The sequence below is a fragment of the Falco naumanni genome, chromosome 3 (assembly GCF_017639655.2).
Source record: "Falco naumanni isolate bFalNau1 chromosome 3, bFalNau1.pat, whole genome shotgun sequence".
Taxonomy (NCBI): Eukaryota; Metazoa; Chordata; class Aves; order Falconiformes; family Falconidae; genus Falco; species Falco naumanni.
Window position 1 is genome coordinate 33,981,137 of NC_054056.1, and position 27,918 is coordinate 34,009,054.

The 27,918-nt window shown below is 37.8% G+C and overlaps 1 protein-coding gene across 17 annotated transcripts in view; it reads right to left on the minus strand.

Annotated features, from left to right (window-relative positions):
- PTK2 (protein tyrosine kinase 2) overlaps positions 1 to 27,918 on the minus strand; it is a 224,032-nt gene that overhangs the window by 85,760 nt on the left and 110,354 nt on the right. For all 17 annotated transcript variants that reach the window (XM_040588398.1, XM_040588393.1, XM_040588395.1 and 14 more), the window contains 4 exons: positions 24,550 to 24,637; positions 7,359 to 7,438; positions 5,718 to 5,780; positions 1,188 to 1,242 (listed from right to left, as the gene is read on the minus strand). In XM_040588398.1, the coding sequence (XP_040444332.1) occupies positions 1,188 to 1,242; positions 5,718 to 5,780; positions 7,359 to 7,438; positions 24,550 to 24,637 (286 nt within the window). The remainder of the gene's footprint in view (positions 1 to 1,187; positions 1,243 to 5,717; positions 5,781 to 7,358; positions 7,439 to 24,549; positions 24,638 to 27,918) is intronic.

A 27,918-nucleotide genomic window follows, 5' to 3' on the forward strand; every position in this document is an offset into this window, starting at 1 on the left:
TTAAAAAGCAGATCTCTTCTTCCTCCCCTTGTTTTTCCTCTTCGTAAGTCCAATACTTTTTTTATGTCTTTACAAGGTCCTATTCAGCTTCACCTTCTGGCAATTCTTAGTACTTCTTTCTGCTGTTCTCTCAATTTCATAATTTCTAAAGACCAGTTTTCTTTGTTGGTCAGTTTTCTGGCTCCATAAGACAATTTTTGAGACAGTTATTCATTCTTTTTTGTCTAGAGCATTTCACCACAATTTCTCCTGTTAGTAGAAAATACAGTTTCAGATAATTGCTTAAATTAACATGCAGAGGGATTACTCAAATCCACTTGACTTCATTAGCTTTTGATTTTCAAAAGTCTTTTGAAACAAACCCCCTTGATGACAGACCTTTTCTGTTTATCTATTTAAATCACAATGTAGAAGCTTTCTAAATCTGAAGTTAAACTCTATTATTTCTATAAAACCATCACTGCTTACCAAACCCAGCTCTAAAATACTGATTTATGATTTATACTTTCACATATGAATGGTAAGAGGTATTTTACCAAGACGTTTATATCAAGATGGATATAGTTATAAAAATACTTGGTGACTATTCTTAATCCCTCTTTTGAAAAAAAAATTTATTTTTTACTCTGGGACCATATGGACTTCAATGGAAGTGAGATTCAACTACCATTTACAGTCTTAACTAGGATTAACAAATGTAGAAATTACTGGAAATCTCCCTTGAATGAGTGGGACAGAGTCTTGATGAAGGGAGGCAGAATATGGTTTATCAAGTTGCCAATGAAAATATGCTGTTTTCTTACATGCCTCCTTCCTCTTTCTTCTGGTATCTCATTTAGAGGAGAAAACGAACAAAAAAAAAAAAAAGTCAGTTGATACTAGAGGATCTGAGGACTTGTTTTGAACTTTTGTCCATAAGGTTTAAGAAGCAGAGGTGTAATTCTCTCACAGTAGCTCAGCAAAGCCACGTTGAATCATTACTATCTTAGTTCTGCCAGTTGCACACCTGTAGTATGGGATTTATATCCTACCAATCTGATCAACAGCTTTGATATTTTTTCACCAAGACAACATTAACTGCACAGTAATTCCTTTACAGCTATACAGTTAAAATGCTAACACAATTTTCAGATTTCTGACACTTATTTTTCCTAAAGTTGTATACAATGGACTGGAACTATAATTACCTTCACCGAATCTAGTAAACTCTTCGGAAAAAAACGTCTTAAACCAACATCTTTCCTGAAACAAAAACACACAGAGCATTAATATAAAAAAGATTGTGCAACATTATATTGTTCTTTTTCAGGGTGGTGCTTTGGGTCTGTTTTTTTGTTTGTTTTCTTTTTCAGCTAGCACATGCTATATAATAAATGATTTTCATAGTAAGGTCTTTGACAAGCTCAGTGTAACAAACACAGTCCCGTTAAAATGCTAATCACAGTGGCTCCACAGCAAATGTGAGATAGCAGTATCTTCTAGTCCAAATTCAAAAGGATATTGCATTTACAACAGGTACCTGGCGTGGAAAGTGTATTATTTGAAACGTTGGCTTGGGCACAGAGAATTTTTGAGACTAAAACCTGGTTTTTGTATATGTTTTAATAATGCAAAGAATATTGAGAAAATATTCTTACAGCATGTGATCAGGTGAGAAGGGAACAACATGAAAATGGCAAATTCTAATAAACATCTATTAGAATGGAGTAGGAGATACAACACAAAGGAAAGGACTTCTCATGAGATCACCTAAGTAAGCATGTTCACTTCCACTACTGTTTTACCATTTGCACCACTATAATTAATGTGGTTTTTTTAAATTTCTGCTGTCACTTTTTCCTCATATTGAGCACCTAATGTTAAAATTCCTAGCTTTTTCTTGCAAGTAATCTCACTTCTTGCGTTTGTAAATCAAGATCCTAATTCCATCCATGAGCCTGGATTCTGCACATTGAATTACATCAAGCTCATGTTCAAACTTATTATTAGGGTTGCAGCCCTGGTTTGAAACACACAGCCATAAGGATTAAATGTTTTTGTGGCTCAGATGTGTGCACCTAGCTTATGTCTGACCTGTATGCATCACTACAACTGAACATTAGCTTCAAGAAAGCTTCAAGAGAAGTTGCCAGAGATATGCTAGTGCAGAAGATCATTGTACAACCAGGTAAAACAAACGCTGCATGACCATGAACTACTTTTGTAGTATTAGCTGAAAATCTGCATGAGAAAAATGAAAAACTAAAAGAAAAATGTAGATAGGAAAATGACTTGTATCCTTGCCTCTCAAAGGTGTTACTGCTTTCCTTTAAGAGGTTACAATCTCTTTCAAACACACAGTCTTATCTGCTTCTGAAATAAGTATGAAAGAAAGCTTTCCATGACCACATGTTTTGAACATAAACAGAAATACATCTGGAATTCCCACATTAGGCAAAGCAAAGCCAAGCTGTTAGTGAGCCTGAGATATACAGAATATATTTACTGCTACCTAACGGCGCAAGAAACCCAACGTTAAAGTCAATACAAAAAGCTTACGTGAAATACTGAAACAGGGTATTTTTAAAGCTCTCCAAAGACAAATGGTTTACAATTTCACAAAACATACTAAACACGTCCTCAAATGAGAGGAACAGCGCATTCATGTGCAGCAGCAAACACTAGCATCTGTGCAATGACAGTAAGCTGAAAGATTATACAATTTTCATAAATGTTAATTCCTTTGATGCATTTCTTCTCAAATGCAAATTATGTGCAGTTTATCATCCCACACAGTTAAATAAATCTAACACACTATTACCATCTAAATAACATGCAATGACATTTTGACAAGGAATATATTAGTGTAACATTAAGTATTTGAGAGAGAAATGGTGTTCTCAAAAATGAAGCACCCTACAACACTCCAGTATTACTCATGTTAACAGTACTGCAGCACATGGCTGTGACAACCTGATTCAATTCGTTATTAAAAAGATTTGTAAGTAGCCTTTATTGCAAATCTGTACGTAACAAATTCAGAACAAATTCTATGCAGAATACAGCAAAACACAACTATTAATAAAATTTGTTAATAAAGCATAACCTGTGTTTAACTGAGATGGCATATTTACTGGAGGAGATTTTAACATAAGAAGCATGCAGATGTAATGCCATGGTCAGTAACAAACTGTGGTTATCGATACACAAGATAATAAGCATCGGGAATTAGAACATACAAACAGTTTTAAACACACAACCCTACAAACTCCTTCCCTTTCCTCCTCAGCTGTACTGCGTGGGGGTAAATTGGCCAACTCGGGATACACACCCGACTCAGTCCTCCAGGTTAAGAACTCTGACATCTGTTTTCTGATTGCCGGTAAGAGATAATTAGCAGCAAGATCCCCCTTCATACAATTCTACTACAGCTTTCTACTTAACCTCATCTACTCCATCCTACTTGTGGGCTTAAATGTAAATTTATTTTTTGTGTATAAACTTCAATAGGATTAATAAAACACCAACTACAGATGGATGATACTGCTTGTCATACAATGATAAGCAGCTTTAGGCAACATATATCTTTATTTCTATTTTTCATCTCAATTGAAGTTACAACAAAAAAGTAATGTTAGATTAACATAATAGACTAACATGCTTTTTACAAAACTGTGGCTGCAGCTGTTCCTTCATATAGCTCCCATTTTTGTACTTGTAATTATCCCTGTTCTATGCTAACAGGCTTCACAATTTATTATGAAAAAATTCTTTCATTACATGAAGGCACAACTATTAAAGGCTACTTAGCAGATTGATTCTATCTACCATTTCCCATCCAGATTTGGTCTTGTATGAAAATCTGATCAAAGACAAATATACATCAAATAGACATCTGACAAAGACAGGCAAGAAGCAATCACACCAAATGCAAAAAAGTGCCATTTAAAAATTGCACTCAGCTGGTTAAGTGCCTCATGATGTACTAAAACTAGCAAAAAAACCCACCAAACAAAATGCCTCACTTGAGAAATAAATATTACTTGTGTAGATAAACCTTTATAGGCTATTAAGGTGGTAGGACTGAATGAGTACATTTTGGGGATCACTGGTACTTTCTGTAGATTCCTACTAGCTTACAATTATCTATAGCCACTTTAAGGTGCTTTTATCCTCCATCTCTCCCAGCTAAATCCCATGCAAAATACATTTTGCTTCTCAAAGGAAAAAAAAAACCTACAAATAATCTTGAAGAGAATTCTACATTTCCAATTTGCATGGCATTAAACTGTTAGTTTTTGCACAGTGGAGTTTTGCTTTGTCTTTCACAGCAGCAGTTAGTTATTTCCTATCAAAACAGGTACTGCTTGGAAAACAAATGCACTGAAAGAAACAAGTCACTGTTAAACTGGAAGCAGCCCCATACTGAGTCCTCCAGGAACTCTCACCTGTTAGAATTCTTAATACTTCCTGTCATCTGTTATGACCCTTGTTTCCTTTGTTTCATTATTTCCAAAGTTGTTAACCTAACCACTAATGTTTTAGCTTATGAGTTGCCAAATAACTGACTTAAAAATACCTTTCTCAAGTTGTTGGAACATATGTAAACTGCAACCACTGTAACTCACAGCACTTTCAAATCTTTTTTATATCATCTTCTTAGCCATGTCGATCTACTCATGTTCATCCTTATTAGTCCTTCCTCATTTTGTTATGTGTATCCTCAACCAGGATATTTCTGCTAGTGACTACAAACAGAAAACTAAAGTCCTTCAAAACAAACACGAACACCCTAATTCGACCAAAAGCACAGCTTTAAAAATTCCACATATATAGAGGAACACTATATAAATAGCAGGTACTATATAAACAACCAGGAAATTATTAAAGTTATTTTGACCTATTGAAATCATAGTTTCCCCAAAGATCCTTGTGAACTTGTGCACTGTGGTGAAAAATCTTTTCTTCCATTCTCTTAATTTCACACCTCTAGAAGTTAGCACATTTTATTAAAAAAAACAAAACAAAACAAACATTGACTTCACAGCTACACCAACCTTTTATCCCATTTTATGTTAAACTGTACATCATCTTTTCACAAAGATAATTAGTAGTGAAGAGTAGCTCATTGGTGTAGGTATGTATGAAACTTGTTAATTAACACAAATAAAACCAGTTTTAAATCCCTGACGCTTCCAAAGGACTTTGGATCAAAGCCACCTACTCTACGTGATTAAGTAACCAAAACACTTTCAGTCTAAGGATGCTGCTTAAAATTTGTGACACAGATACACAACAAACTTGTTAATTGCAAGGTCACAACTCAGGAAATCTACATACTGAGCAAAGAGAAAAAAAACTCCAAACTGTACCACAAAGATTTTCAAGTAACTAAAACTTTACCACAGATGAGTCACAATGAAAAATGCAACTATGCACAGAGAGACATTTAGAAACAAAATCACCTTAGAACTAGACTTGATGAACCCATAACCATTAGCAAAATTGCAAAAAATTGTAATAAAGCTCTCAATCAAGTTTAAACAATTCCAACTCTGCTGGAATTCCCTGGACCACAGCTAAAGGTATTCTTCCTACTTCTACACCTAGGTAGGTTTCATCATCCATTTCTTATATTAAAGCACTGAAGATCTCAACAAACTTAATGTTATTAAACTGAATCTAATGTTCCCCAATGAAGAAACAGTTCAAACCTCAAGCTAGGACACAATACTTACTCTAACACTTCATAGTTGGACTTCTTTTCTAATGCATTGCCTCTCATCTCTCCGTAGGATCTCCTGAAGTCGAAAAATATTTAAAAGCAACAATTATTGGATGATCCAGCCTAAATCTACAACATCAATGTAGTCAAATCTTTCAGACTTATAATTAGAAAACATTGGCAGAATGCATTCAAATATAAATATTGGTATATTATCCTCCTACCTCAACAGATCTGATTTTTATTTAAAAAAATAATTCCCATGTAAGGAACATTACAGAGAATGACAGGAGCACTGCACTTCCAGAACCACTTTAAACCAGCTTAACTACACTGCTACCAAAAGAAGTGATCTAACCTGCCCTTCAGCAGCATCTTTCTACCTCCAGCAGTATTTCCTTCCTTTTTAACACCACTTGCATCTGTGCCCGTATCAGGAAGAACCAGAGGAAGCAGGGAATGATGAAAACTAACAGTTTCAATCTGGGCATGTTTTTTATATATATATATGTGTGTGTGTGTGTGTGTATGTATTAAAAAAAAAAATAATCAAGAATGAGTGGCTGTTGTTATCAGAGAGCTGGGATCATTGTCTTCACTGAGAAAGTCGACCAGTAATGCTTATGAGTAGGACAGTCTTAGTAGTCATCTATTAGAAATACATTAAAATGCTCTGAAGAGCCACAGCATGAGAACCACGAAAAGCAGGACTTGGCTGACAAAATAATCATGGATTGTTATACTCATTACATATTTTGAAATAAGGCACCAACAATTTTGTCACTGCATAAGGAGTTTGCAGTTACACAAAGAATTTTTGTTTTCCTTGGGGCTACCAGCAAAACTCCCAGCAAAGACATCAGGTTCTCCTATGATAGACACCTAGGAAATTTCATAATTCTAAATTTTGTTTTATTTTGGAAAGTACTGTTCAAAGGACACTTTTCTTCTCTGTTAACAAGTTTACATTTGCCATTACTTTCTTATCAATTTTACTTCTTTCCTAATCTCCCTGTGCGAGACAACAGCTTAACTAAAAGCAAATGTTTCAGGCTGGAAATTCTCCGTAAGTTAGAAAAAACCAAAACATGCATTTCAAAAGCTATGCTGGGAACTCTTAATCTGATAAATTTATCTTTATTTTCCAGCTGTCTATACAGTCGACAAGAACACCAAAACCACCCAAAAGAATCCTTAAGATTTAATAATTTGAAAATAGAACATTAAAAATTGAGTAGAAGCAGAAAGGAAAGGTAGCAGCGTTTATCTTTAATTATATTCTTTAGCTGTAGGATTTATATATGCACAATGATAAGACTACTTGCTAAATAACACCACAGATGCTTTTTTTTTCAAGTATACTTCACTGTAGTCTACAGGCCTTTGAATTATTCAGATGAAGAACTCACCCAAAAGGCAGTATCAAGATGTAATTAATTAAAAATTTAAAATTAATGTTAATCTTAAAATCACTAGAAATTGGTTAAAATACAATCTGTTCAGTTTTTCTTCAAACTACTTTGTAGCAAAAAAAATCTTACGATTTTTTATTCAACTATACTGTTCACAAATCGATGAATTATAAGCAGTTTCAAAATTAATGTATATATTCTATCAGAAACATGTTGAATAATAAATGAAATTTTCAGCTTACCGGATTTCAAGGCAACCTAGTTTCAAAGCAATTTCTTGGTCCACTTGATCTGCTATTTCTAACATATAGTCATTTTTCACCTACAGCAAAAGAAGTAGGTATGCATCACAGAAAGATCAATTCAGTGCCAATACAGACTAAAATACTGCCCGAACAACTTTAGAGTAAGAGTCCCAAGTGCAATTTTTTGTAATTACGACACATAGTGTATGAAGAGAAAAAAGAAGCGATGCTCATATTCTCCACAAATGAACTGCACTTTTGGAAAAGAACCCTCCTGATTGCAATGAACTCGATAAAAAAATTCTTTATCTACAACAATATTACCTATGTTTTAGTAGATATAATCAAAACCTTCACAGGAGGCTGAGCAGATGGTTGCACCTGCATTCAAGTTATGTGAATGTATGCTGTATTCTTCAACCACCTTGGTCAACAAGTTTTAATTTTGTAGATGCATCTAATCATGCATATAAAACAGACAAATGTTCGTGCATTACTGTGAAAATAACACCAGCAGCAAACAAAAAGAATAGTATTTGAAAAGCATACTGCATACTAACTTCAAATGATTGAACCAGCAAGAAGCAGCACCAAGATTGAAACTTGATGGTTACAACCTACAGTAGGAAATAAAACGGACCAAGGAGTAGGCTCTGACCTGGAGGAAGCCCAATGCTATGGCCAAAGGCCACCTTGCCTGAAGAGGATGGCTGGGCCAGAACAGCATACTTGGACCGCTGCTGGCACTCATTGTCCACCAGCTCTGCTTGGGCACAGTCTGAAAGAATGCTGAAGTGGCTTGTGCAAAAGCTTGTACCACAGAGCACGCTAAGTACTCATTACGATAACTACCAAGGTTCAAAGCTTCATCACATGTCCTGTACATCACATGTACATGATGTAGGTAGGCAGAAGGCCTACTTTTTAAGTAATACTTTCACCACATTGGAGTAAGTAATTCATACAGTTAGTAACAACAACAACAAAAAGACAGCAAGAATCGAACAAGTGCTGAAGAACTTAACTCTGCACATCACATCTTCTGTGCAACAGCATTTTTTACAAGTAACATATCTCTACAGAATTGCAATTTTTCTTTAATGGCTCATGTTATCCTCTATCTTAGGAAATCATACACTTGCTGTTGAGATCCTAAAACCTATGACCCTAAAGTTGCAAAAAGTCCTGAAATATCACAAAAATCTACACGACTGACTTGCAGATCAAAGAGGAGATTATACATTATGAAAGCAATGCACTTCACAAAATATTTTTCTGAGGGATGACAAGTTGTAAGAAAAACTATTTCACACTGCTACTATTATGGAATTAATAATTTAGAAGATAAAGAAGTACAGCAGCACATTTAACAGCTGAAGGTCCTCTCCAGTCAGCATCTTTCCAGTAACACACGAGCACCACAGCATTCCCTCACTACCAATGCCACAGCTGGATCCAGCCCTAGACTACAAAGCAACAAATACATAAGACCTTCCCACTTACAAAATGCATGAAAAATGTTGATTTCTTATTGAAAGATGTGAAAGAAGAAATATGATAAAACTGTGCAAGAGTGAGAATATGAATTCTTACAATAGCTGCAACATCAGGAGAAAGCCTTCATTTTAACTCACAGAGGTACTCAACATGACAAAACAAGCTTTTTTCTCAATTCAACTCTTCCAAATAATGAAAGCGACAGAAGACGACATAATTGTCCTTCAGCATCATGCAGTTTGTTATTTGTATACACACAGGGAAATATTAATTCTCTACTGCCATGTTAGTACTACAAAAAATATGTAGAATTAATGTCATTTTCTTCATTATGCTTACAATTAAAAAAAACAAACAACAAACTTCTCATGTGAAACAGCATTCTACTTGGGTTTTTCTGATAACACTTAGAAAGATTTATCCAATTAAAGATTGGAGGTGGGGGGAGCCCCCCTAAAGCCACAGACTCTATATATCTGGTAATTACAATGGCTGTAAGTAATATAAAGTGGCAATGTTTTCCAGGAAATCAAGGTGTTTTGATTCTGTATCTTCACTTGGAACCACAAAGGTCCCGTAGTACAGAGACCTATGTGTTCACCAAGTAAACAGTCATTGCTCTAACAGACGAAATATCTTCTAATTTATGAAATCATGTACCGACAACCATATATAAATTAGGCAGAACTGTCAGTCATATGGCCACACATATCGTGTGTATCTACAGTACATAGCATGGATATGGATCTATGGGCCGAGGCCAACCGTATGAGGTTCAAACAAGGCTCAGTGCTGGGTCCTACACTTGGAAAACAACCACCCCATGAAATGCTACAGGCCTAGGGAAGAGCACCTGGAAAGCTGCCTGGCAGAAAAGGACCTGGGGCTGTTGGTCAACAGCTAGCTTAGTACGAGTTGGCAGTGTGCCCAGGTGGCCAAGAACGCCAATGGCATCCGGGCTTGCATCAGAAATAGCGTGGCCAGCAGGACCAGGGCAGTGATTGTCCCCCTGTACATGGCACTGGTGAGGCTGCACCTTTAATCCTGGGTTCAGTTTTGGGCCCCTCACTACAAGAAAGACATTGAAGTGCTGGAGTGCGTCCAGAGAAGGGCAACGGAGCTGGTGAAAGGTCCAGAGCACAAGTCTTGTGCGGATGAGGAACCTGGAGTCCTGCAGCCTGGAGAAAAGGAGGCTCAGGGGAGAGAGACCTTACTGCTCTCTGCAATTACCTGAAAGGAGGTTGTAGTGAGGTGGTTGTCAGTCTCTTCCCCCAGGTAACAACTGACAATTTGTGAACGAGAGGAAATGGCCTCAAGTTGCACCAGGGGAGGTTTAGACTGTATATTAGGAAAAAATTCTTCAACAAAATAATTGTCAGGCATTCCAACAGGCTGCCCGGGGAAGTAGTTGAGTCACCATCCCTGGAGGTATTGAAAAGACAGGTAGATGTAGTACTGAGGGACATGGTTTAATGGTGGACCTGGCAGTGTTAGGTTTACAGTTGGACTCAATTTATCTTAAAGGTCTTTTCCAACCTAAATGAAATGAAATTATCATGTTATCTATTTATTTATAAGATACAGAAGACACATTCCATTCATCTGAAAGACTGGGCGAAGAAGGCATTGCAGAAATAGTTTCTGTAGGGGGAACTTAAGGTCCTGTTCTTCAGCATCAGGTGTAACACACTGCCTAATGTTATGAAATGGCTGAAGAGGTCTCCCCTCTGAATTACCCAGAATCACACTGGGAAGGAACCTGTGGAGGCCATCTAGTCAAGCAGGGCCACCTAGACCCACTTGCCTAGGACCATGACGAGACAGCTTTAGAGTATCTCCAAAGATGGAGGCTCCAGAACCTACCAGGACAACCTGTGCCAGTGCTTAGTCACCCTCACAGTAAAGAGAACAAAAATGTTTCCTAGTGATCAGAGGGAACTCCCTGTGTTTTAGTTTGTGCCCATTGCCTCTGGTTCTGGCACTGGGCACCACTGAAGAGAGCCTGGCTCCATCCTCTTTGCCCTCTCCCTTCAAGTATTTATAGGCATTGATAAGACCCCCCATACCAAGCCTTCTCTTCTGGCTGAACAGTCCCAGCTCGCAACCTTTCCTCATAGGACACGCTCCAGGCCCTTCATCACCTTCATGGCCCTTCACTGGACTCTCTGCAGAAGCTTGATCCTCCTTGTACTCAAAGTTGCTACAATGCCTGAAGGCGTTTTCAAGAAATTTGGCAATTCAGAAGGCTGGGCATTTCTGACCAGCCTGTAGTGCTTAGTATCGTCAAGCGCCAACATGGGAAGAAGTTTCCCTGGAAGGACACTTCTGGAAACAATACAAAAAATGCTGAGATTTTGAGTCATATCTTTTCTCAGCTAGCATCCATTTACAATCACTCTTCATTCATTCTACTGCAGAACTGCACCTGTTAGTAATGGCATAGTATTTCCCTAAAAGAAAATCTCCTATAAGCAGGGTTTTGTTTAACTTTAAATCAGAACTGCCATCTAGATGCCATCATAAATGGCAAAACATAATAAACAGAAAATTAAATTAGAACTGTTCATCAGTACAGACACAAAACCTGTCCTGCATTAAAACAGTCAGACCCCATCTCAGAGCAGTTAAATCAGGAATGTAGTTTTCAGACACCAGTGTTACTACCATAAATGACCTCTGCAGTACACATAGGTGGCAAACAACAGAACTGTACTCCTCGTCCACAGGTCTACATGTAGATATTTGAAGAAACAAACTGAAGATGCAAACTCTACATGAGTTCAGTTCTCATATGGATGCCTGTATAAAGAAATTTATCAAGTTAAAAGAAACTATACTCAATTTACTTCTTGTTTATATTACCCATACTGAGGTTTAATAAACTTCAATTGTACTTTAAAGAAAAGCTTTTATTTCGTTCTCCTACCCTTTTTCTGAGAATTCACCTTTATGTACAGGCCAAGTGACTTCGCCTAAAAAGCTGACATACCTGTTTACAAAATGCACTAACTAGCCTGCCTTACATCCACACAAATCAAATATCCATTGGCTAGTTCACTTATCTTTAATAAAACTTTTTTTAAAAAGAAACTGAGCATTCAATTTTTTGAGCCACTGCAACAATTTTGCATCACCAGGAAATGTCAGAGATGTTATCCACCTATTCCTTGAGGTATTCAGACACCAAAAAGAACTGGCTGTAGTGAAGTATTTTTTCAGTCCTGGCATATGAAACTTCCCCTTGCAGAGACTATGCTAATTTGAGGCTACTAGTACAACCTGATCAAATATGCATTCATTTATCTTCACAACTCATTGCCTTGTAGATCCCAGCACTGAAGTACTTAATTTGTTAAACTAAACAGCTTAAGAACATCTTCAGTTTCATGCAAACATATTTTAAAATGCTGCTAGCCTCAAGTAACTACTGTTCCATAAATAAATAAGCAACATTACCCAAACATTTAAAAGTTCAGGGTTTCTTTCCTCTTGCCCTCTGGCTTGTGAGCTTTCACAAATTCCAGTCATGTTTTCCCAGTTTGACTCTGTAACTACAGGCACCAGAACTTGACTAAGAAAATTCTTAAAAAGCAACCCATCCAAAAAATTTGGAAGAAAAAAATAAGCATTGTGAAAATTCTCAGCTTCCTTGCAAGACAAAAGTGAGACATTTTCACCATAATGCTGCAAGTAGACAGTGATATACTGGAATGCATCATTTTGTTAGTGTGACAAGCAGGAATAAAAGGGGATTTTTTTGCAGACCCCAATCCAGAAGAGATGGACAAACATGGTATTTCATAACGGTGGAGTAAATTACATACATTCCTTCGACCTCAGATTTCAGCCAACAAAGACTCTACTCTCCCCTGCTGATTTATTGTGTGGGGTATGTGCATATGTGGGTGTTGCTTCTGAAGTTCCTTGGTACAGTAAGGTGGAGTTTCAAGTCTTTCATAATAACTACATTATATGGTTCAGCCAGAGAAGTGGGATAAAAATGCCTTTATCCATCCAAGAAATGAGATGAAAACAGAAAAAATATCCCCCCTCCAATGTCCAGAAATGACTAACCAGCAGTGTTCACAGAATCAGTCATGACACCCTCTCATCAAAATAAATAGCTGCACCTCATTACCATAAAACACTGCATATAGGTTATACACACCTTTTTATTTTTGTGTTTAATTTTTGGAAGGTATACAAAGAGATTATAGGCTTCAGGAAGCCTATGGCCATAATCTTGTGGTCTAATTAGATTGAGCAGTGTCTTACTATGGATCGCAAAGGTAATAAATTGATAGAAGGAATTAATTTTATCTTGCTTTTTTCAGAAACTTGTTCGCACACGTTCTTCTTTAAATTTCAGTAAGTCTGAGGGGGTGGGAGGCAGATTCAATTTCTAGTCCCAGAATACTAATGAGAACTTCTCTTATCACCTTTAATTTTTCTTGACTGCTCGCTTTGAGATGGCATTAGATCAATGCATGAACTAATGCTCGTGCAAATATTAGATAAGAATTTTTCAAGAGGTTCAGCACAAGCTGCATAACTTCCTAAGGAAAAAGCCTGAAGAAATATTAAATGGGAGAGACGCAAGAGATAATTTAATGGTAATTAAGTGCACTGCCGTGGGGCAATTGAATAGTTTTCCTAGAAGTCTTTTGTGTTTTCTCAATTATTACTTTCATTATTATTGTTGTTAATATATTAAATGAGATAAATGAGAGTATTTTTCCTATGTTTAAGAGAAAAAAAGGCCCTGTCTTTAAGAGCCTAAAGGCTATATACAAAGACACAAAAATGAAACCCTGACAAATCTGAAGAATTCTACCATTTTTTTCTGTTTACTACAACTTTAGAGTAAGTACATTAAGAGGGAGGATGAATCTTCATCTGTGGGTTTCGGAGATACTGTTATCTGCATACTCCTGTTACACCTGCAGAACTGCCCTCCTTGGGGGTATGTGTGAACCTTTACTTACAGCTTGCAAGTTCATTTAACTGTATGCAACACCTAGAAGAAGGCTGAAGAGCACATCATCAAGTTCTATACATTCTTGAAGAAGTTCAAGTACCACTGCTGTTGTTCTGCTCCCCATTTCAGTTGTTCAGAATGGGATCTTTCCAAAGGCTAAACCAGAAAATATTGTAGTATGTTATTTAATATACATTAATTTTACGTAGTTTTAAAGAGAACAGCAACTTATAGAAACCTGTCACACAAACCTGGTTTTGAAAAAGCCACCCCCAAAAACCAACTAGCTAAACAAGAAACAGCAAAGCAGCAACCTGTATCGATTTCCACCAGCCCAATAAAGCCTTTGAAGTACTCCTGCTAACTGAGTGGCATTACTTCAGCTACACCACATACTAAAGACCAGATGCTCTGGCAATGATAAGACTAAGTGAAGCCCATAGTCATGTCAAATACTTCATGGTCACGACGTTTTAGCAATAAAAATGCATAAAGATTAACAAGGCAAACAGATTAGGCAAACAGTAGGATTAGGAATTAAATGTTATACTGCCAAAAGCCTATATACTTTTTATTTGGTAACAATCAAACCCACAAAATATTATGCCTAAAGTGAATTAACTTTGGTTTATGTTGCTTGCAACACACTTGCTTCCACTCTAGCAGAATGTGCTTATCTGAACTTGCAGAGAAAAACATATTGGAAAAACAGTTTAAGGAAGGACAGAGATAAAAATAATTTCTTGATGCAAACTGTGGTACTGATTTCAAGCACCTTTTCCCTAGGATTTTTTTTTTTTTTTTTTGGGGGGGGTACATTTTCTAACAAGTTTAAATCACATTTACAGTCAAGCAGGTGTATGCTTGGGAGGGGAAGGATTAGTTTAAGTTCCATTAAACATGGTATAATGGAAATGCGAACTACTTCAGGCTTCTAGTGAGCGCTAGTATAATGTCCGTGTTAGAAGATGTAACTGTACTTGCATTTGCTCATTCACAGGCTGGCAAACAATAATTAAAGTGTGACTTATGCTTCAAATTTGTAGTTAACTTGCTGGGGTGTAAAACATGAATGCCAAGCATAAATGCACCTCTCAGAGGTACAAAAAAGTAGTCTTTTACATGTTCTGATAAAACAAAAAGTGAAACAAAACTGTCACTCTGCCCCCCCCCAACATACACTACCCCTGCTCAATAAATACATGTTTAGAAAGGGCACTAGTATTTAAAGCAAACAAGACTTTAGAAGTCCAAGATAATCCTATGCCATCACATATTTCCTGACATATTAATGTCCTGATATTCAGCAAAAAATCACTTTGCTTATTTACTTCTCACCAATATTTTATGAATATTGCTTTCATCACTGTTCTTCATTGGTTAGCCAGAACAAAAATCTCTCATTTCTCTAGTCTTTTAAACACTAAAAGTTCAAAAATACTCTTGAATCATAACAAAAGACAGGAGGTGAACACTGAACCATGAACTAACAAGCTTTTTCCACAAGGAAGACAGGCACGTGAACAAAAGCCCAGTTTCATTTCTGATGTCTGACTTCGAAAACATTTGTTCTTTTACTTGAATGGGCAAATTACTGACAGTGCAACTTCTAGATTTCTCAAAATTTAGTAGGAAATAATGGGCACTTTCCTAGCTATATAGATAGCTAACAAATTCCAGCTGGTGTAATTTAAAACAAATACCAGAAACAGAGGAAAGCCCATGTTTGTGAAGATAGAGAAATTAGAGAATAGCCCTACGCTAGCACACATGACTTAAGAAGAAATCTATCACAGGCCTCGTATTTTATATACCAGCTGCTACTTTCAAAAGCCATCTGCTTCACTTTTCTGCACACAATTTTTTTATGCAGCTGCAGTATTTCAGAAAAATGTTCACTCAGGCTGACAAGCCATCTTGCCAGTGCAGTTCATAAAAACACCACGCTGGATTTAATTTTTTTTATTAGGAACATGAGCAAAATCATTCTGAACTTAGTACTGAATGCTTTCCAGGAGTTCAGGGATTTAAAAAGAACCATACATTCTGTGCCTTAAAAATATATTTTAGGTTTAAATCTGCTTATATCCTTAGAAACTAATAAATAAAATTATCAGACTTTCTCCTGAGTTTTCTTTTCAAGCACAACTACGGTGGAAATTCTTTAGCAACAGTACTATCAAATCATGTCTTAAAAATTGTGAATACCAGTAATTAGCCACTATGCTGTCTTTCCTAGCTCATACAATGTTACCAAGAAATTTCCCACCGGATAATCTCCAATTTTTCAGAAGGACAGTTTAAAAATAAGCAATCTATTTCTCCTGGTTTACTTTCAATGCGTATGACCTACTTACACAACTTAGTCCTTTTTTATTTCTTTATTTTGAATTGGCACTGCTTTGAAAACTGCATTTAAACAGCACTTCAGTGGTTAAGTGCCCCCTTAAAGAGTTAACTGCATAACCAACTATATCACCACCACAACATATAAGATATTTAGATAAACAAAGAAACAAAATGTCTTCCGTACTCCATTTAGTAAGCAGTGTAAGAATTGTACTTACAATAATTTAACAAAGCATGGAAAACAAAGATTCACATTACATAATTTTATCCTTATTCATTTATTCTAGCCAGGTATTTTTAGCTGGTGGTTTTTATGTTAAGAAATTATGTACTTGAGTTTAATTAGTGGCATTTATATTAACAAATACAACCTTCCTGTATCTGCAATAATTATTTACTTATTCTCCTTTTTAACAGCTGACGTGTGGTTTAGTACCTGCTTTTAAACATTCAAGTTTCTAATACCTGAAGGTATTTTGGTGTTGGGTTGGGGTTTTTTTAGTTCATTTGTCTTGTGGTGTTTTTTTTTTTTTAATAGCCCACTTGGCCACCACAGAACTGCTCAATCAGGATCTTCATTTTATACTCACGCACAATGCTTCTGGTTACATTGGTCCTACGAAAGCCCAGTGAAATTTTTCCCATAATCTACCAACTCTCAAATTCCAGCTTCTGTAATATGAAAGTGCAGAATACCTTAGTACATCCATCGGAAAAGCTGATCTTCAGCAACTACCTATGTGACCATGACAATGATTGAACCATGTACCGCATTTGTTTTCCCAACAATTTCACATTCAAAATGCAGAATGTTCCTCTGTGTCCAGAGTACTCCTGTTCAGACTGCGTTTCGTTCCACACTTGCAGCAGGTACCGCATGGAAGTCCACCATGAGCCACAGCACAGCTCTTCCATGGTACCCTATCAGACATAATTATCTCAAATACTGTGCGGCTTCCGCTGTAATCTTTCTGGGTAGCGTTAAAATTCACCACAGAAATGCTGTAGTGTACTCTGGGGCAGACATCATCAGATGAATGCAGAACAGTCACCCAATATAATTGCTTATATCTGTTATCACCAAACTGCCAAGGAAATGGCTCCGTCTTTTCACAGCGGAGCCCACCCTCGTCTACCAACAGCAGGTGCCTGTAGGACACTGAATTTTCTTCACTACAGAATCAAAATAATCAGCTGGAAAGAATAAGGTCCCGATCCACACTACAACAGCTTCAGAAACCTTAAGCAAAATCAACCTTCCAAGATTTCTGCCTCATCTGCTTTGAATGAAGTACCATATGCACAACAGCCCAAAGCACGCTTCTAATGTCATCAGTATTTTTAGGAGTCACCTTAATGATTGTAATAGTAGGGGGTTTTAATATGCTCAGGAGGGAAAACACATATGTGTTTCCAGCCCTATTTACCCATTTGATAATATTAGAACTACAGAAGATAAGTCTACATTAGGGAAAATTAAGGCTTTGGCCTCTTCTAGTGGAGTTAAAAGCACAGATTCACTATCAGGATAACATTCATTTGCCACCTGCCCTCAGCTGCTCCTCATCTTCGTCTTCCAAGGTCACAGTCTCTATATTATCTAGAAGTGATCTTTGACATCTCTAACTAATTTTGGAAGCTCCTCTGTTAATAATAAAGGCATTAGAGATAGGGTGGGGGGAATCAACTTCTGATGCGGCTTTGTTAGGGACAGAATGGCTAAAAATGTTCCCTTCTGTCCGAGTGGGCTGATCTCCAGATGTCACTGCAACAGACACTGCTGCCTCTCAGATCTTCAATAAAATAGGACTATACTCTTGGGAGCCATATAGTAGTCAACCTACTGAGCATGCCTTGCTAACAGCTAATTTTATACTTCTCTTTGACAAAGAATTTTGCTTTTCCAGAACAAATGAGTCCAAGTATCAATGTAAGTCAACTTTTTTTTTTTTTTTTTTTGGCCTCATGAATGTTATATACTACCAGATACACTAATCAGAGTAGCATTTTGTTCAAGATTACTATGACATATCCATGCATCAGTACATGGAAACCTGTCCTGAGCATTTAAAATTTATCATCTTGAATTAAGAGTAATTCACATATGACTGCAAGAAAGCCAACAAACACTGTTTTCACCACTCAGGATGACAGGTGGAAATATTAAATCAAAGCAGCCATTTTTGTCTGGACTGAGCTTGGCTGACTTGTATTCATAAATACCTCTTAAATAGTAAGTTTTACATTCCTATCATACAGCGCTGCTAACATAAAACACACATCTGACACACAAGATTTGGAAGAAACCAAAGCAGCTACACAACTATACAAACAGCAAGATCTACAACAAGAATGTCAGCATAGTGTTGAGTGTGTAAATCAACTTCTATAGTTAAAAAAATTATTACTTTATGAGATTTGCAAATATGAGTATATTGCAAATTTCAGGAATTTCAAGAACCCGACCCCTGTAAAGGGTATCTCATAATTACTTTTTCAAGCCATGAGGAGCAGACAGGTGATGTTCAGTTCTATGTATAATTTTTTCAAAAATATTTTTTTAATATCTTTCTAAGCAACTGCAATTCTTACATTTATTACCACTTCCCTGTAAGGCACAGCTTATGTGTCAACCATTAATTCTTCCTGAAATATCTTTTTTTTGTTTTATTTTTTGTTTTAAACAGGCTGCCAATATTGGGAACACTGCCAGCTTTTCTCCCTATGTCCTTGATTTTCTTCAAAGCTTTTCCTGTCAAAGTCATTTGCTTTAGGTCTCCTATTTTTATTAGGGTATAAGAGATGTTGTTATTTAATTAGGTTAAAGAGTCTAATTCCCAGCCTGCACTTCAAATTATATCTCATGCACCTAAGCCTTATAAAAACTTAATCATTAAGTTGCTACAGTAATTGCCTGGACTTAAAATTTCCTACATGTTGGGGACAGTGTTATGAAAATAATTTAATTTGCATGATGCACTCATCTGCTACAATATAAAACAGAATTTTCATTTTAAAAAATACATTTTAAGTGTAAATATTATCTTCACAGACTCTACAGAGACACAGAGAAAAAGTGCTATTTGTCTATAAGAAACTGCCTCCTCTTTCTTTAAAGTTTTTTTTTTTTTCCAGAAGAAAACAAGTACCACTTTTTTCTCTTTTCTTTTCAAAACCACTCTTCTTATGAAAGTGATCCTGCATTGTACTTGTCTGGTGAAACACAGGATTTCTGTGGCATAGAACTCAGCTCAATTTTTGCAGAACATCATTTATCTGCCCTAACTCTGAGATTATCCCCTTTGCTTACAATTCCTTCCCTTGTGCATTACACATCAGCTCATTTTAAAAAGCAAATCCAAAACATGGTCCAGTCCCATGGTCTCCCTTATTTTTTATATATGTATGTATACCTCCAAGGCAGCTCCACACCGCAGGCTAAACAAGACAGCAGAGAGAAAAATTCTACACTGATAAAAACAACCTTTTCTTGTTCTTTGGGATCTCAAAAAGAACCCAAAAGTTACTTTAAAAAGTCTTCTGTTTGAAGCACAAGGACAGCAACAATGAAACAACTGATGACTGAGAGCTGGTTCCCCCCCACCCCCCATACAGATGCTTACTCCCTTTTCATCAAGGGATAAACCATCTCCAATTACTGGAGGCTAACATGTTATTCAAGGATAAATGTGTGCAGGCTCTTGTCCCACAATAAAAGGAAGGCAATTCAAGTAGCTTACGTCTGATTCTCATTATATGAATGTTTTTAAAACCTGTATTCTATCTTGATGTGAGATATGTCTTTCCTTCCTCGCTCAGCTATTAAGGCAAGAGAGAAGCCTGTCCCCTTTATTTCCACCTCCGAACAGCTATGTCACTGGAACAGAAGGAAAGGAAGACATTCGCCATGAATTTTACCAACACTTATTCAAAGCAACTGGAAATGCTCCAAGAAAGTACAAGAAAAATGTGAAATCTAATTTTCATTACTCAAAAACCTAATTTTTATTCCTCCTTTCATACCTTTAAGCTTGTTTGCTCAGAAGTTTTCTTAAAAAATGGTAAAAATTCAGACGAGACAGATCTTTATTCTTCTGATATTCACAAAACAGTCAACAGAAAGAAGAAAAAAAAAAGAGGTTACTTATTGATAAAAATTAGATTACAGTACTTTTACTCAGCAATCCTGTGTACTTCATGTTTAAGGCTTTGCAGGCAGGATTAGAGTTCACTTTGGTTCAGATTTGGGTATACAATAACAGGGGACACAACTGAAGGCTGGCACATAAAACCTATGAGGCAAGCATCTGCCAACTGTGCAGACAACCATAAATCTAGCATTTCCCCATTTCTGAATACTTTAACCTCACAATTCAAACAGCACTGGGTGGGATCCAATTTGCCTAATCTGTCTGAAATTGTAAGCAGTTGGGCCCAAGGGAATAATGCAGTCAATGCAGCATCACCACCTAAATGCTCCACTTCGGGGGGGGGGGGGGGGGGGGGGGGGGGGGGGAGGGGGGGGGAAGGGAAGGGGAAGAGGAGACACCTCTGAAGACCCGTCTCGTCTGCTACATTTGACACCTTCCAAACAGGTAAGTAATAAAAGACAGAATTCTAACATTAATCTGTTGATCACAGCTCTCAACTGGGATGTAAAATGACATGTCTTGAACACACAACTCCTCCGGTCAAGAGGAATGGCCTAAGCATCAGGCTCTACCCCACCTCAAGTCTCAAACCTGAAGCACAGCCCTAAACATAAGATATTTTGAACGAACCCCATGGTATCACTATTAGTATGAATAATTCAGATGTTACTAACAAGTTGCATGGTGTCCCAAGTTGCATGGTGTCCCCCCCTCACACACACACTGATTTTAATCCTTTGCTCTACAGATTGTAAACCAGGGGCACTTCTATGAAAAGTCTCTTTAAGTGCCCTGCTTCCAATTAGGACAGCTTACGCCCACTGCAGATGGCAGAATGACCGGCACCGATTACAAACGGCTGCACGTCAAGCTACAAACAGTTCTGGTCATAGGTTCTTGATTTGTTCAATACTCTTAAAAAAAAAAAAATCCAAAACAAAGAAATGTCACAGCATCCTTAAAATAGCAAAATCAAGGAGGAAAAAAAAAAAAGAAACAAATCCAAAAGATTTCACATATTAAGTCCAAGCTGAGAAGACTTAAATGCTTGCACCAATTTATACAGGGCAATGCACTCATTGAAGTGAATGGGAGTAGTCATGCATGTGAAGTTACAAACGTGTGCCAGTTTTCAGTTTAACAGCCTGATAATTGTGGCTTGGGTTAACTGTATGAATAAACTGTGTCTGTTGACAGCGATTAAGGTAACATTTTGTTATCCTTACAAATGTTCTGTGTTTTTCTGGAAGATTACAATCACTTGAGGATTCAGCCTCTTACTCAAATTTTCAGCTTCTTTTTCAACAATAATGCTGCTCTGCAACTCAAGTCAAGAAAATAATCATATTTTCTAAAATTCAGGGACAATTCATGGGTGACTGAGGTCACCATATTTCTTTTCCTTCTCTGTGAATTTTTTAATTTGATGTTTTACATTTTTAATAAGTCAGACAACATGTGCTTAGATGTTAGCAAGTTAGTAACAGGTTCTCAACCTCATCCTGAAAAGAAGGATTTAGTCACGGGCAGCATCTGGTCCTCAAAATTATTTTTTTTCTCATTTATAACACACCAGACAACAATGTATTTGACTTTCATATCCATAAAAAACAGTTTGATTACAGAAGCATTATTCTGTTATATTTTAAAAAACTATAGTTGTTTCTGTGCAGAAAGCTGAAGATATCTATGTATGCATGCATGATTTACGTACATTCTGTTGTTCTTGCCTATATACAACATAATGTGTCTGAGAGCTGTGCTTAGTAAGAGGATGGTAAAATATTGCAGGAATGACAATGAGAGAGGAACAGACTGTGAAAAATCATCCTTCCTTGGTTTTCCATATCCTCCTCTGTTGTAGCTCTGTTTTATGATGCAGTGTTACTACTCAAAGTCTTTCCCTGCCTTCTTTTCCTAAGTCAGTGGGGTTGTGTTAACACTCTCAGAGATAAAACTAATTGTCCTAATTTATTCAAGAGGCCAAGTGAGACTTACAGAGCAAAACAGAATCATGGACAAAGAATGACAGCTCTGGAAAGGTGTGCACCTGATTTCCGTGACAATGGAGATCCAAATACCTTGCAGCATCCCAGAACAAAGAACTGTGACTTTTGAAGCACTGGGTTTAGAAATACCTCACCATAAAGTGGAGAAGAAATGGGAAGAGGGGGGAAAAAAAAAAAAAAAAAAAAGGTATGGTGTGCTGAGCAAGGAGACAAGAATGTCTGATTTTCATAATTAGAACTGAACTAGGATTCAGAGCATCGTCAGATGCATGCAACTGTAATCTTTGCATATCAGTTCCTGATGACCTTCATAAACCTTCTTGCTATTCTGAGCCATCTGTATATTTTTCTATTTCCCCAAATTTAGTAAAAACGTGTTTCCCAGAAATTGCTAAAAAATATTTCACTAGCATTTTAAATTCCTTGCTTGTAATAAATATTTCTCTGAGGCACAAATGAGGGGGCACTGTAGACTTCCCAGCTGTTGAATAGGTAAATGATGGCGTTCTGGAAATTATTTTGGAGCTCACCATCCACTTTTGCATCATATGAAACACAAATCTTCTAAGTTTAAAGCCAGTACGAACAGTCACTTGCCGCTAAAGTAAAAAGGAAAATGATTTTGCTGTTGCTACAAAATACCCTGGCAGTACTAAAAAGTCACCAAAATCCAGTCATTTTTAAGCTGAAGCAAGCATACTGCACGGATCAGTGCTACACTAGAATTGTCTTCTCAGAAGTCAACTCCATCATGTATCAATACAAAAATTTCATCATGTATTAAAAAAATTAAGTTATTTACCTAAGACAGGAATGTGTTCATATACAATAAAGGATAGAAGACATTTAAGAAATGAGAACAAGTATGTTAATATTATATTGTTTTGGATGAAGTATTGAACAGAGGGGAGTATTATCTTTTCCTCTTTTTAGAAACTCAAAAAGAAAATTTAATCTGAATTACTATTTCCTTCTTCTTCATCTGCAAATGTGTCTGCTCACAAGGGCAGAAGTGTGCCATGCTTTGGACCAGCTCAGTAATATCCTAATTTTAGGGGATGTTGCTCAAGGATTATGGTATGCCTCAAGCAAGCAACCTAAGATAAGGATATTTTTTAATATGGCAGATACATAAAAACGACAGTAGTCCATGGGAATAGTTTTGTCTGGTAGAAGCCTTTGGGGTTTGAGTAACTTTATCAGCACTTCATATTGTTGTTTCTTTGACATAACAAAATGCATCAGGTAAAAAAAATTTCCTATTTCAAAACAAAACTCCAGAGCTTTCATGATGCAGTTCTTGAGCTCTACCATTTCAGCTGACTTCACAAGCACTCTCCTCCTTATCTCACTCCTACCTTATTCCACTTCTATCATGACAATACTCCATAAAATGACTCCTCTAATCTAGATTAAAACTGATCCTCTATATAGTAGTATAAAGTATTTCTTCAAATTTAACATAAAAACATACCTGGCTCACCAATTTGTCACTATTAGTAACACAAACTGTTTGTTAAGCACTAACAGTATTTCAGTTTATGAACATAAACAACGTACCATACAGACACTGAAAAAGACCCACCGAATACAGCAAATAACTCCCAGGGTTTAATTTTCACAGATGCATAGATTCTTAGGGGATATGATAACCATTCTGGTCCAGACACCTCTAAAAGATATCCCCATGAATTTTTACTTTCACCTTGCCAGTCTACAAGCAGATTAAAATTATTTAAGTGAACAAAATGAAGATTTAGGTGCTTAACTTATAGAAACTTTTACTATTATGCAGTTTTGCTAAACAGTAAGAGAAACTGAAATCCAGAAAATGACAAGTGGAAAAAACATTCCATGGTTGTAGTGAAATTTGTGCATGCAAAAATACAGAATTTCAGATATTTAATTATATGTGAAGTAACTACAAGAAGCCAGCTGAACAATAGTAAATTTTATCCAAGTTAAGATGACAACCACAGAATTACCTCGCCTTTGGAAAATATTCCTCACCAATTATCAAGGAGAAAGATGCCACGGGCTTCATGCCCTTTCTGCTTTATACATGCAGCCTTAAATTTTACTAATTTCTGTTTCTGCTGTAATACGCTATTTGCATAAACAAATTCACAAGTTTCCAAATTCAGCAAGAACAGCAAAAATGCAAAATGCAGAAAATTCAGCAAAAGTAGTAGCACTGAACACACCTGTTGATAGAAAAAATTTAGAGTTGGCTTGTCCTCAGTGAACTGGTTTAGAAATCCTTTTGGCAAATACCGAATTCTCAATTCATATCTGAAAAGCAAGAAAAAGAGACAAGTGAGCCGGTGAGACAAAAAGAATAATCAAGATTTCCTCACAAATATAAGACATCTTCAAGCATTCTTAAAAATAAGGATAAAATCAAAACAAACCTAGAAAATTAAGGGAAAATTTCATCTTTTGACTACCCAGAGAACTAAACTGGAATAAAGATGTTTACCAAAGACCTTTGTAATGGAAGCAAATGCAATGCCTTCTCAAAGCTTCAGTGAGGACTGAAGCATCAAGATTTGGAGCAGATAAGCTATCAGGTCCAGATCCATCAGAAGGAAAGCCCCACTCAGGTGATGACAGCAGATGATCTGCCCTAACTACTGACATGACCCCCAGCAACAGCTTTTATCTTTGGTTATCACAAGTATGGTATTTAAAAACACAGATCCCACTGCTTCAAGTAAGAGTGGCAACCAGTATTATCCACCAGGAAGCCACATCCTGCAGACAAAACAACAGCTTAGTCAAGGAACATGACTGCTTCTCTGATCAAGTGCTGTACTATTCACCTCTGAATCGTTTTGAAGGGTTTGAAGGGATTTCTCTGTAAAAAGGTTTCCTAATTCCTTAATCTTCATCAAGATGTATGCAAAAGCTGAATGAAACAGTTTTCAATGTGACATTCATATTTTTCAAGTCAACAGTACACCACGTTCAGAACTAGCTTTGATTGATGACCTACATCAAATGTCTATCTCTTCTAAAACCCTGAACTTCTGCTTCCAATCCCTAAATTCTGTATTACTGCTTTTCCTGGGGCAACAGCGCACAATATTTGACACACACTGCATGCTTCCTCCTCTAACACATTCCTGCACTGAAATTCTGATAATAAATGTCCTCATCCCTTTGGGTGTGCCAACAGCGTTGTGTCCTAAGTATAAAACACTTGACAGCCCTTCCCCAAATAAAGTATATTTAACAACCTACTCATGATAGTAACAACAAATATTGCAACATTTCAATCTGTTGGTTTCAGCAGGACAAGAACTTTTTAGCAAGTGATCTGGCTACCTATAACAAGTTTTATACAGGGATTTTATAAAAGGTACTAGGAGTCCTGCTTACAATACCGCTGCAAACATAAGTTGCAGTATTCTTTGCTTTGAAATCATTGAAAATACATTGTCCCATTAGAAATCATTAAAGTAAGGAAAACATTTAGAAACTGTAAACACACACACACACTGTATACAAACTAGGAGTACTTGGAATGTACTTTTTCATGGTATGGGAAGTTTATTTCATGAAGGAAAATGTATGCTCAGTCTTCTTGTTCACAAAAGTATGTTCTTAACCTCAGAAGAGTTTTCAGACTGTAGAATATAAAAGAGAGGTGAAGAACACCAGAAGGAGCGTAGATTCAAATTGGACATAAGGAAGAAATTTGTTACCATGAGGGTGGTGAGACACTGGAAGAGGTTGCCAGGAGACGCTGTGGATGCCACATCCCTGGCAGTGTTCAAGGTCAGGGTTGGATGGAGCTTGAGCAACCTGATCTGGTGGAAGATGCCCCCGCTCATGGAAGGGGGCTTGGACTACATGATCCCTAAAGGTCTTTCCTAACCCAAACTGTTCTCTGATACAATGACACAGACAGGTAGGTATACAAAAAAATATACAAAGTCACAATTAAGATAAACTCTCAAAAAATCTAATTTGGGAAGGCACAGTCACCTTCTGTTGCTGTTCAGCATTTACATTTAATGATATATAGCATATATCTAGTTTTTCAGTAAAATTTTAGATATAAGCCAAATAGTACCTGCAGGTGTTAAGTGCAAAGGAGAGAATGCAGGGTGAGCACACTGTCCAGAAGCAGAAAAGCAAAGCCTGTCCTATTGCCTGCTTCTGCCATATGCCCTCAGATCTACTGCTGAACACCACTGCAGAGACTGATAAGGAATAAGACAAGTCTGTGTAAAAAAATTACTTGTTTGCAGTGTTTGGGGCAATATAACACAGTGCATTTTAGTTGTCTTTCTGCATTTTAAGATTAAAACCACCTCTGTTCTCTGAGCTGTTCTTATTGATTCCTCATCATTTCCCAGATGCACTTTCTCCTGCTATTCTCCCCTCATTCTTTATCTGTTTCTATCCAGATTCCTCTGTGGCAGCAAGTTCTAAGCCTTGCTGCATGAAACAGTAAGCAGGAAGAAAAAAAAATTTAAAAAAATAAAGCTATTATTAAAAAGTGAAGATCGGACCTTCGAGCAAGAAAAAGTTGACTGACATGATACTTGAAGGTGACTGGGTAACTGATTATCCACAATGCAGTATCCCCTAGCTAATTAAAACACAATTTCATCCTTTCCCATTGGAGCTGCACTTTGTCAGATCGCTGGCTGTTAATACAAAATATGGCACCTTTTTTATTATTGTTCTCATTAACCTTTCCAAGGGACTGGCAAACACATAGCAGAAGCTGACATGCAACTCAAGGGTATTAGCAGCACAAATAAGAATTTATAAACCAAGACAGTTAAGTCAACCAAGGAAAGTTTGTATTCTTGCAAACCAACACAGGCCACTTTCACTTTCTTGGGTGCAAAGCTACAGCCTTACCTGAATGAACGTCTACATACATGATTTGTGTACAAGACACAATACCAGCCCACAGTGTTTCTAAGGACAGGTAACGGACAATATGTTTTGAGTGATTTCAAAGCAAAGACGACTGAGTGTACCTGCTGTACTGGGTGCCCGTGCCCTGGCAGCAGGGTGGCCTCTGTGGGCCAGGGCTGCCCCGGTCCGGCCCCAGCCGGCCCCAGCGCCCCCCCGCAGGGCACAGCTGAGCCCCTCAGCCAAGCCGGGGAGCGGGGACACGGGTTTCCGCAAGGGCCACGGGCGGCCCAGGCCGAGGAGGAGGCAGCCCAGGGGGCAGCGGCAGCAGCGGCAGCCCCAGGCCGCAGCAGGAGGAGGGCAGGAGGTGCCGCAGGCCCGGAGCAGGGCTCCCCTGCAGCCCTGGCGAGCCCCCGCCGGGGCAGAGCCCCAGCCCGCAGCCCGGGGAGGGCCCCAGGCCGCAGCTGGGGGCTCTGTCCTGCAGGAGCTGCGGCCCTGGCGAGCCCCGGCGGGAGCAGCGGGTCCCTGAAGGGCCGCAGCCCGGGGCAGGGCCCGCGCTGGCGCAGGGAGACGGGGCAGGAGGCGGCAGCGGGGCTGAGGGGCTGACACGGGCTGACACACAGCACGGCCCGGCACGGCCCGCGGGGGCAGAGGGGCCGGGAGCAGGGGGGCAGCTGGGATTCGGGAAGAAGCTGAGG